Source organism: Danio aesculapii, chromosome 2 (genome assembly GCF_903798145.1).
Source record: "Danio aesculapii chromosome 2, fDanAes4.1, whole genome shotgun sequence".
Taxonomy (NCBI): domain Eukaryota; kingdom Metazoa; phylum Chordata; class Actinopteri; order Cypriniformes; family Danionidae; genus Danio; species Danio aesculapii.
Genome location: NC_079436.1, coordinates 43845340 through 43857839, shown reverse-complemented (window position 1 = coordinate 43857839; position 12500 = coordinate 43845340). Strand labels below are relative to the sequence as shown.

At 37.0% G+C, this 12500-nt stretch overlaps 1 protein-coding gene across 2 annotated transcripts in view; it reads right to left on the bottom strand.

Annotated features, from left to right (window-relative positions):
- Positions 1 to 3262, bottom strand: part of LOC130247095 (guanylate-binding protein 1-like) — a 9320-nt gene extending 6058 nt beyond the window's left edge. Inside the window, exons 1-5 of one of the 2 annotated variants that reach the window (XM_056480293.1) lie at positions 3182 to 3262; positions 2242 to 2436; positions 1331 to 1455; positions 690 to 799; positions 415 to 602 (exon numbers count right to left, since the gene is read on the bottom strand). In XM_056480293.1, the coding sequence (XP_056336268.1) occupies positions 415 to 602; positions 690 to 799; positions 1331 to 1455; positions 2242 to 2434 (616 nt within the window). In that variant the 5' untranslated portion in view covers positions 2435 to 2436; positions 3182 to 3262. The other variant, XM_056480286.1, reaches the window with a different exon arrangement.
- Between the last annotated feature and the right edge of the window lie 9238 nt (positions 3263 to 12500).

Genomic DNA, 12500 nt, shown 5'->3' with positions numbered 1-12500 from the left:
ATGTAATACCTTGTAGAAACTCTGAAATGTGCCGTATGTAAAATCATTGATGCCAAAATACTATTTTAATGTGCGGGGATATATGCAAGTAAACCATTTGTATGTTTACAGGCACTAGTCATAATGCTGTTTTCACCAGTACTTGAGCTTGAAGGATGAAATCCATTGTTCACATAAAAAAGGGGTAATTTTTAGGAAAACTTGTTTGGAAACATTTCTCAAATAATCCAACAGATGTACACTCTAGCTTTAAGAACAAGAACATACTGTAATCTAATTCAAATGAGGCAATTCATACTTTAAAATGGGATGGAAATGTTCTTCAAAATGACTATAGATGATCCATGATGGTGTTTGTGCCTGTTAGTATTTGAGTATGTCCTTTATGCGTTTAATGTCAACATGTTTTCTCACCTTGTTTAAGCATCAGTGCACTCTCCAGATACTCGTCTGACGTTATCAATTTGTCCCCCATTTTCAAATCCAGAGCAAAGTCCCGAACAGCCCAGACAAACGATGGGAAAACATGCATGAATTCTGCAGCCTCGTCTTCATAACCTTCTGCCTTCACACGGATGTTCTCCGGCAGCTCTGTAACATAGCTACATTCAGCACTGCTCAGGAGGAATAAGACTGCTGCTGTTCTGTGTTTATTATCATAAATATTCTTTTATATCTGGGAAGGATACTGCAGCTTTTCCAGTGCCTCGTTATCAATGACCCCTAAACTGTTGTACACCAGAACACTGCTGAGAAGGACAGCCAGACTGAAGATCCATGTGTCATCCTTCTCATCCTCCTGAAATATTAATTAAATGTGAGAATTAAAGTGACTTAATGATCAATTTAATTTAAAACTGATCTGTAGGATCAGTTTAAAGGGATATTTCACCCAAAAATGAAAAATGTACTCACTATATATTGACCCTCAAATGGGTTCAAACCTTTGAGTTTTTTATTGTGTTGAACACTAAAGAAAAATAAAAACATTAACATTAAAAGAAAGCTTAAAAATTGGAACCATTGACTTTCATAGTAGGAAAGTCAAATACTATGGAAGTCAATGGTTACAGGTTTCAGCTTTCTTGAGAAAATCATCAGAATGTATTGTTTGTGTTCAACAGAAGAAACAAACTCAATAGGTTTGAAAGAGGGAGGGTAAATGATGGCAGAATTTTTATTTTTGGGTAAACTAACCCCTTTAAACGCAGTGTATTTCCTTGTCCCTTGTAATTAAAGCATGGAAACTGAACGCCAAAGCACATGGTAGAATTTGGTTCATATAGAGATAATGCTGCTGTAGCTTCCGCCCTGTGATTTTCATACACACCTGCACGTCACCCAATCCCTCTGTATCCAGCAGCACCAGAGTGTGTCCTTTTTTCTTCGGGTGAGGAATACACCACATCCAGATGCCTTTGGTCTTTGACTCAATAGTGTTTCTGAGAGCAAAACCTGAGAAAAAAGGACAATCACAATAACAAAACCAAGACTTGATATAATTTTTGTAATGTAATTTTTATTAAAAAATCCAAAGTTATAGCTGGCATTTCTGTGTGGAGTTTGCATGTTCTCCCCGTGTCGGCGTGGGTTTTTTCCGGATGCTCCGGTTTCCCCTACAGTCCAAAGACATCCACTATAGGTGAATAAGCTAAATTGGCCATAGTGTATGTGTGTTAATGAGTGTGTATGGATGTTGCTGGAAGCAGCTGGAATGGCATAAGCTGTGTAATACATATGCTGGATAAGTTGTCGGTTCATTCCACTGTGACGACGCCTGATGAATAAAGGGACTAAGAAACACTTCAGATTTTAGAATATTTTTTTGATGTCATTTCCTTCAAGATTAAAGATAACCACAATGATTTCCTGCAAGTTGGTTATACAGCTTTTCTGAATATCAATAATATTTTCTGTTTTGTTGTTTTTATTATATCAGTTATGTTAGGTCACATCGGAATTATTTACTTTATGCTTCACACAAAAAAAGTTAATTAAAATGTATTTTTTAAAACAAAAAAAACAAATTTAAGGATGATTTTCAACTGTTTTTAATACGTTTAAGTATAGGTTACAAGCTCAGCAAGGAGAATTACTGTTAATATTTAAACAATATTATTTATCTATATTTTAATCGTTTACATGTTGTGTCCTCATTTTCATACCAGCATGTAGTCTACTGTTTATGTTTTTATTAGCAGTAGACTACATACAGTGTTTTGTCCATCATGTAGCTCTCACCAGTTTGTTGTCCTGCCAGGCGGTTCATAAGGTAAGACTTTCCCGTACAATAGGGTCCCACCACAGACACCACCACCACGGGCTCATTGATCCGGTCCAGAATGTCTTTTGCCTGTTTCTTTACACACAGCTTCCCAAATCCGTCATTTTCGATGAGACAAACCGGAGCGAACATGTGCACACCAAGAGCCATGGCTAAAAAATGATATTTAGCAATAACCAAGAAACAAATCACCGGTAAAAACAAGTAAACAAAACACCGAATAAAACACAAACAAGTCAAGCAACAGCATTAAAACTTATTGATACCATACAGTTAACATAAATCCAATAGCGTAAAATAAATATCACCTAATAGATGAGTCAACAAAAAAGCGAAGCAACGCAAAGAAAAGCTTTTCCGCAAAGAAAAGAGTCTCCACGAGTAACTACTGGTTCAGTATGGTTCAAGTATGCTAACATAGCTAGCCCATGTTTTTCATAGAGGTAACGGTAGTTTGTTCTATATTCGCACATTTGTTCAGTGACAACTTGTGACAAGCCAACTATATGTTTAACGTCACCATAGTACTTTGAATATTCTGTCTGAAATCACATGAAATTATTACTTTAAAACAATATTAGCAGTTTTTGACTGTGAACAGTGTATTACTTTGTCATTATTGGCTCCTAATATAAGTCCACATTAACTCTACGCAGACATTAGAAATAATGTTTTTCTGTAATTATAATAAGAATAAAGTCCAAATGTGCGAAAATAAAAACAAATTTACCTCAATATATGCTTTAGAGGCTTTTCTTAGTTCGTTAATGTTTTATATTCCCACATTCGGACTTCCGCGTTCAACAAGTTTGTTAATCAGCTAGTAAAAATGCTAAATTCGATCATGAGAAAAATGCACAACACAATAGACCTCAGCGTTTTAAAGTACATGCGTACCCCTGGAAGGCTGCGACGCGTCGTTTTTTTTGAGGCACCGTCTACAAATTAGTTTCAAGAACAGGCTGCTAACATTCCATGTCCTTGGTACTACTTCTCAATCTCAATAAAATCATCTGCATCTTATCAAATGGGCGGGGCTAACATATTTAATCAGACTGCTCCAACTGTCAGTTTTGACAACAAACAGAAATGGTGAGGAGTCTGTAGCTAGGTTTTATTAACTCTCCTTACTTTTCCCAATCTTTTAGAATGAAATGTTTACTTTAATACATCCAATCAGCTCAAAGTAGAAAAATTCAAGCTACTGTTTTGTCTTTTTTTATTCGTGAATGTAAAATATACAACCACAATCAGGAGATCAATAAGAAAGGAAAAATACAAGTTACATTAAATGCAGAGAGAAAAAGGACTAACAAAACAAAAAATGGGGTAAGTAAATTACAATTGTACAAAAGTGTATGAAAATAAAATAATTAAGACCATTACAGGAAAGCCATCTAACTCAAATCAGAGTCAACAGACAACAGTTCTTCCAAAAATCTGATACATTTTTTGTTGTTACACATACAGAGAGATTTGAGCAGTGAGTCAACTTCAGTCAGAAAATGTTGAAAAGTAGAGATTGAAGCCATGCATTTTTGTTTATGTATGAAAACATTTCTAAACAAAATAAAAAAAGTTGAAGATAAATTCTTTAGATTTATGTGCAGATTCTGAGTAATTACAAATAATTTCTTTTAAACTAAAAGATTGTGCAAAGGTAGGAGGGCTGTTTAAATAATAATACAAGTCGAACCTAAACTTCTAAACAAATTCACACATACAAAATAAATGTAATAAAGTTTCATCATCCTTAACACAAAATGTACAACAACTCAGAATATCAACATATTTGGAAATAAATGAGCTAACCGGATATATTTAATGCTATATTTTAAAGCGGATTTCTTTAGTTTTATTAGCAAGAAAGTATTTATGAGGCAACAACCAAGCTTTTCTCCAGTTTATATTATTGATTAATGCAACCCAGTGGATCTGCCTCGCTGAACAATACGATTTCCTTGCTGAAGAATTAGATGAATATGTTTATTGTTACATTTCATATCATGAATGTCAATACAGCAATAATGCTGATTCCTTCATATTTTTTGATTGTATTGTATATGACTTTGACCAGATGCATTAAACCTGTAGGGAAAGCTCTAAGAACTCTAAGAAAAGTCAAGATTAAAAAAAGTCATAAAGTATTAAGACAGTAAGTTACCAAAATCATCAAATTAAAAAAATAAATAAATTAAGGATCTATCAAACCAATTAGTATAAAATAGTGATTCACTGTTTTGTCATTTAATATTCCGTTTCTCTAGGAACTGCGTCACAATATGAAAAAAATAACAGTTGCAGCTTCCGGTTTATGGGGACTTTAAAAACACGTTGAATTAGATGTAGTAATTTATTTACATGTGTTTTGATGTATTTATATACACTTTACATTAGGAGAAACACACAACGTATACATGTTCATATGCAATATGTATAATGGTGTTTTTTTCTTTCTTCTTTTTTTGACATTATTAACGAGTAAAGCAAATCAAATCATGGCTAGATTGAGGCTTGTGAACTTTACCAATGGGCTTGAAATGCTACTCTGCTGAAGTACATGTGAATAAAGAAATCTTTTAATGACAACAAAGATATTTTTCTATTTATTTTTTGCTTCAGTATTTTTGGTTTATTTATGATTGCTAGTCGGTCATGAAATACAGCATTAAGAGCCACCATATGAGAGAAAATTATTGTAATGTTTTGCCCTTTGTTAACATATAAGAAATACATTCATTCATTCATTTTTAACTGCTTTCTCAGGGCTGGGTCACAGGGGCAGCAGTCTTAGGAGAGAACCCCAAACTTCCCTCTCCCTAGACACTTCCTCCAGCTCCTCCAGGGGGATCCCGAGGCATTCCCAGACCAGACGAGAGACATAGTCCCTCCAGCGTGTCCTTGGTCTTCCCTGAGGGCTCGTCCCAGTGGGACATGCCTGGAACACCTCCCTAGGTTGGCATCCAGGAGGCATCCGAAACAGATGCCCGAGCCACCTCCGCTGACTTCTCTCGATGTGGAGGAGCAGCAGCTATACTCCGAGCTCCTCCAGGTGACAGAGCTCCTCACCCCATCTATAAGAGTGCGCCTTGCCACTCTTCAAAGGAAACTCATTTCGGCCACTTGTATCCAAGATCTTGTCCTTTCGGTCATGACCCAAAGCTCATGACCATAGGTAAGAGTAGGAACGTAGATTGACCGGTAAATTGAGAGCTTTGCCTTTTGGCTCAGCTTCTTCTTTACCACAACAGACTGGTACATTGACCGCAATACTGCTGCACCAATCCGCCTGTCAATCTCACGCTCCATCCTTCCCTCACTTGTGAACAAAACCCCAAGATACTTGCACTTCTCCACTGGGGGTAAGGACTTACCTTCAACCTGGAGATGCCAAACCACCTTTTTCCAGTGGAGCACCATGGCCTCGGACTTGGAGGTGCTGATTCTCATCCCGGCAGCATCACACTCAGCAGCAAACTGCCCCAGTACATGCTGAAGGTCCATGTTCGATGAAGCCAACAGAACAACATCGTCTGCGAATAACAGAGATGAAATCCTGTGGTCCCCAAACCGGACCCCCTCAGCCCAAGGCTGCGCTTTGAAATTCTGTCCATAGAATTGGTGACAAAGGCAGCATGCACTGGAAACAAGTCTGACTTATTGCCAGCAATGCGAACGAGAATGCCACGAGGGACACGATCAAATGCCTTCTCTAAGTCCACAAAACACACGTGGACTGGTTGGGCATACTCCCATGAACCCTCGAGCACCCTGGTTAGGGTATAGCGCTGGAAGAAATACACATATCTTTAATTAAATATGAAATGAAAAAACACTTCAGTACAATCATTATTATGAAGTTAAAGTATCATGCATCATTTATATTATTTAAATAGAAAATATGTTTTAATTAACACTATCATAACAATTATGTGTTTTCTTTATTAATTGCAGTGTTAAGACATGAGTGCTGCTCGTCATGTGGAAGAAAAGAATCCAAAATGAAAATCTTTGCACTTGGGTATTCACAATGTTATTATTCACTTTAGAAAATATTGATGTTTTACTTACATTTATTTGCACAATATTTTATACATAGTTGCTACATACTACATTGTAACGTAATAAGTCGTACTTTTATTACAGATTCAGTGAGATTCTTGCCAAAGTTTGTTTCCGGTCTCATGAAAACTGTCAATAAAGAGCTGCCACCAGAAGACCAGCAGTGGTTTTGTGATTTGTAATCAATAATTGTGTTTTAATCAATAATAATTACATGATAATATGATAAAATACGAGATGTGATGCATTATTTCTTGAAGTTATGTATTACCTTGCTTGCCTTGAAATGGGCCATGGTGTAGTACTGTAAATGTAATACAGGAAAAACCAGCAACAATCAAGAATGCATAATTAAATGCCGTCACAACATCGCAATCAAAAAATGTCAATATAGTAGAAGTCAATGGGGCAAAAACAGCTATAAACATAACAAAAGAGTAGTAAATTTGCCCAGTGTACTGTTGCATTTTTGAACATTTCCAAAGCATTTTCCCAAAATATGAGTCAAAATAATGATTTGTCACCAAAAATCATTCCATTTGTGAAACACAGAGGAATTTGTGGCCAAATTAGGATCCAAAATTACCCCAGAGGGGATGAAAACACCCCCAACAGTACGTAAGGGTTAACAACCCTAAATAGGCTACATAAAGAATTTACATAGTCCTAACAGTTTGCTGAATTCTGCGTCTGTTTGACTGTATTATTGTCATTAGCACTTCACAACCTTTATAAAATCCCTATTTTTCTGCACTATTCATGCCAACTGCAAGCTCATGACTCAAATTGTGTTCATTTGTACAATACATTTTATTTATTACGCCAAAGCATTATTGATTTTGAGGTAAACAGGAACAATGTCAACAGATTTTCTGTATTCACTGTCAGTGTCCGGAGCTGTTGCTGCTCTATTATGATGCTTTTAAGAGAATCAGATTTGAAAACCACTATTTAACAAAGGTTTAGTTTTGTCAGTAAAGTCATTTGTGTGGATGCAGCGAATAAGAGGATGCTCTCACAATGTGGAAGCATGAGATGGGTTTAAACCAGTGTTTCTCAACCACGTTCCTGCAGCTCTGCACATGTTCCATGTCTCCTTAACCAAACACACCTGATTCAGTACATCAGCTCATTAGCAGAGTCTGAAAGACCAGAAATGGGTGTGACAGACAAAGGAGACATCCAAAACATGCAGTGCTGGTGGTCCTCCAGGAACGGGATTGAGAAACACTGGTTTAAGCGATATATTGTTGACTGACAGCAACCGCGCAACAGAAGGTTAATGAACCCAACAGTGAGACACTTCTCCTTCAGAGTTGATTACAAAATGTAAATTACAATTCTGGGCGACGCAGTGGCGCTGTAGGTAGTGCTGTCGCTTCACAGCAAGAAGGCCGCTGGTTCGAGCCTCGGCTGCAGACAATAAACATCAAAAATGTCAGTAAAGAATCCTTATTATAATCTAAGGCAAACTTATGGCAACCACTGGCTAGGATCAACAATAACCAAGCAAAAAAAAAAAGGAAATGGGTCCACTTAAATAAACACATGTAAACAAGACACATTGCAACTCAATAACGTTATTTACTGAAGTCTAAGAAAAGTTAGATGAGGACCACTAGTGGCAAAAAAAATCATTACATGGCAAAACCCTGTGAAACGTCTGTTGTGGTGTAGTTTAGGGGAGAATGGTGAGGGGTTGCAACACTTCCTTTCAGTTTCTCAGAGACATTTATATATAGGCTTTAATATATTCAACCCACATCTCTCAGATAGTTACCCATATTGCTGTAACATATATAAAATAATATTTGTAGAATTTAAACTTCATTAAACAAAGTCAAACGCTGAAACTGACCACTAGGGGGTGATTGCAACATCCCACGGGGACCGTTGAAACAATCATTCATTTATTTTCCTTCTGCTTAGTTCCTTATTTATCAGGGGTCACCACAGCAGAATGAACCGCCAACTATTTCATCAAATGTTTTACACTGCGGATGCCCTTCCAGCCACAACCCAGTACTGGGAAACACCCATACACTCATTCACACACACTCATAAACTTCGGCCAATTTAGCTCACCCAATTCACCTATATCGTACGTCTTTGTACTGTGGGGGAAACCGGAGCACCCAGAGGAAACCCACGCGAACACAGGGAGAACATGCAAACTAAACAGAGAATACCAACTGGACCAGCGACCTTCTTGCTGTAAGGCGACAGTGCTAACCATTGAGCCACTGTGCCGCCCTGCAACAATCTTTAAAATATAATAATAAAAAGTATTCTAAAACGTCATTTTAAAAATACTTTTACTTTAATTTATTAACAGACTGAATGTGTACTTGTTCAATTCTTACATTTGCTAAACTGGCCGTATAAAGAGAGACTAGTAAAAGAGCAAGTAACAACCACGTTTTGGTCATTTATTAGGCCTACAAATGATTTAATACAAACAATTTTAGAGAAAATCCAGACTGAATATTTACTGAACTACTTCTGTGAATTCCTGATGTGAACTGTGTGTGTGTTTGTTGTGTGTGTGCAACTTCTCTCTCTTTTTTTATAATCAGAGGCTTGTGGGGCAAATCGCAAAATCTTTTGTCACAGACCTCAATGTCCTGCCTACTGTCCATCCTTCACTATTATTTGCTGTTGAGTGTTGAACAGATAGAGGGACACCCATCAGGCCTGTATTTCCTCTCTTATGGTATACTGTTAAAAAATACAGAAGGAAAGAATGAACTTTAAAAAGGAGGGATGCCCGAGGATTGAAATGAAATTATAAAGAAACTGCGATGAAATTACAACTGATATAAAAACCTTTTACATTAGTGTTGTGATACCACCTGTAGGACACACTCTTCCTGTTTTAATGCACCAGATTAGATCACTTATGTGTTCCATGTTTGTTTATATAGCACCTCTTCTCATTTATAGCACTTAATTTTCACATATACATTAATATCTCTTGTTCAAATTCATTATGAACAGCAGATATGTTAATTATTTTCTTTGCTCTCCACCTGGGGATGCCCATCCTAAGATTGTGCAGTACCACTTGATCAGATCCAAGACCTGTGAAGAGATAATGTCAACCATCGAAGGACAACACATACACTTAATACACTTGATTGAACACGTACACATAGACAATAATTAATAATAATTCCTTACATTTATATAGCACTTTTCTGGTCACTCAAAGCACTTTACACATAGGGGGGAATCTCCTCATCCACCACCACTGTGTAGCATCCACCTGGATGCTGCGACGGCAGCCATTTTGTGCCAGAACGCACACCAGCTGATTGGTGGAGAGGAGACAGAGTGATTAAGCCAATTATGATATGCAGAGGGTTAGGAGGCCATGATGGGCAGAGGCCAGTGGGCAGATTGTGAGGTTGTGACGGTTATGGAGATTGTGCTACGACTTTTACGTGATCATCAGCTGGCTTCGGTTACTCATACTCATTTTATTACTTATAATGTCCAAGACACTGAATTAATATTAAATTTGAACCACAGAATTTATGAAAGCGAATATTTGAACTGAAATAAAATGAACTGAAAATTGTCTTTTGAATATTATGCATTGTATTTTTAAAAGGGTATTGGATATTTTATAAGGGAAATCTGGAAATTGGATATGAATTATAGAATTTATGAGTATAAAAATGTGTTTGAAATATTTTTGTTAAAATAGTCACAGCTTAAATAAACAGCTTTGTTAAATTTCAGGACCTAAAAATACAAACCCTGGAATTCAAGTCATTAAAATGCTAGCACTTGTTAATTCAGTGGATTATTTTTTTCAGTTTGTGCTACTCAACATGCTTTTTAATTCAATACTTTTGGCATTGATTTTGTTCCATAGTATTCAACCTTTTTATCCCCATGGAGCAGTCAACGCCTGACAATTTTTCGAGGACCGGGGGGGGGGGTGCTAAGGTAGGGGGTTTTGGTGTCTCATAGGTTGCTAGGCGACCATCAACCGTTTTCTCAGAGGATGACAAGCTGACAAAACATTGCTGTCACTCTGAAACAAGTTTTATTCATAGAGAAAATTACAGAGCACTGCAGAATCCACACACCTTGGCAGTTTGCGGGTCCTTCACTGTCCTTTCCCCTTAGCAAAGAAACTTTCCAAAGATGTCTGTTTCTTACTCATTTTGTTGCTTGTGGGTTAAATTTTGGGCGCTCAAGTGACAGAGATGTAACGTTAACGGTAAGAATACGGTCATTTTTTAAAAATAAAAGACTTTTCAAAATAAAAAATCGTTCAGACTCAGATAATAAATAAAACGGAAATAATTAATGATTCTTGTGCGGCCCGGTACCAATTGATCCACAGACCGGTGGTTGAGGACCACTGAGCTAATGGATAAAATGAAATAAGGCAACATGATCCCTATAGTATCTGGATGCAGCCTTTATGATGCAAGCTGAGATTGCATCCCTCAGCGATGAAATGTCAGACACAATGCACTCAAATGGAGCGAGTGACGTCACTGTGAGGGGTAGGGTTAGGTTAGGCCATTAAAAACCACTGGATGCAGCTCAGATTGCACTGCACCGAGTCTGCAGCCAGATCCCACTCCATGATCCACTGCTAAGAATCACCCACCCCCCCTAGCTGAGGCTCCCTTGTGGGCCGGGACCCCCCTGTTAGGAACCGCTGCTTTACAGTAAGTCTAACGTAACTTCTTTTTTTTAATGAATGTTTAGTTTGCCCCTTTTTATGAAAACGACAGAAATAATATAAAGCAATAAAATGTCGGTGCTGGCTTTCATTAGGCAATATATCTGATTCAAAAATAAAAAAGTAAGGATGCTGCCTTCCGTCACTCAGAAGACCACAATATTTTGGATATTAGAAGAATGGCTTTTATAGATATTCTATCATTAGGGATTTATGGTCAGTTAAAGTTCTAAAGAAACGTTTTAAAGGTAAACCCCTATTTAAAGTATTAATTATAAAGCACTAATTTAGGAAGTATTGCAAATGTGCTTTGCTCTGCTGATTTTTTCAGCCTGTTTAAACTTTAAAGTTCATATTATGTCATTACTTGATTTTGTATAGCCTACTTGCATATTAATTAGTAAGTTAATAATAATAATAATTATTATTATTATTATAATAACAACAACAATATATATATATACACACACACACACACACTTTTGTGAAGTAAAAAAACATTTATTCGATGTTGTTTTAATTTAGGTCTGCTATCTGGGGCATATCTCAGATAATATTAAAGTCTTCATTCATACTTATCTTCCTAAATTTTGACTGGAAAATTCAACATAATATTTTTGCTTCAGTCTCGAGTTTTTATTTTATATTGTGAAAATGCCAACTCAGAAAAGTCTTTTTCATGTTTTATGAACTATATTATCACCCCTCGTTGGTTTAATTAGGACTCCTCTGCTGTAATGAATGTGTAAGCGCGCTTCTGATTTTAAAGCAAAACATATTCGCGGCTGGGAGGCGTTGCTATGCGACCTTAGAACGCGTTCTAAAAAGTTCTGTTCTGTTCTTATTTTTCATTCCTGCATTCAGTGTTCGACAACTTTCAGTGCAAACGCAAGCAATTCACAGCTGATCATATCAGACTATCTGACATTTCATTTTCAGCAGTATATTGTTCAGTTTTTCACCGTCGAGCCATGGCCCAAAACAGTCTCGATCACGCGATGTGTTTCCGGAACGCTAAAGACCAGAGTCTGTATTTTGCCGCGTGCAAATACGCTCGAGAGTCGTCTGTCTTGAGCGAGGAGACCAAACAAGCTCTGTATGATCAAGAGCTCTCAAGATGGCGACAGGCACAGCCAATTCCTCCAGTGGTGAGTATCCTATCTGTGCATATATTGTTTATGTATTGTTCTTGTACCGGATATTCTAACATGCGTGAAAAGGGGCAGTTCACCCCAAAAAACGAAAATTACCTCACTATTTACTCTCCCTCGTGTGGTTTATATATTGGCTTCTTTCTTTGTGTTATAAAATTAAATATTTTGGAAATGACAGCTGATGGTACACTTTGACTTCCATATTTGTTGGTAAGGTATGTTTTGATGCTGGTTCTTGCTTGTCAGACCAGTAAAAATGGAAGAAAATGTGTACAGTCATCTTCAAAATAACATT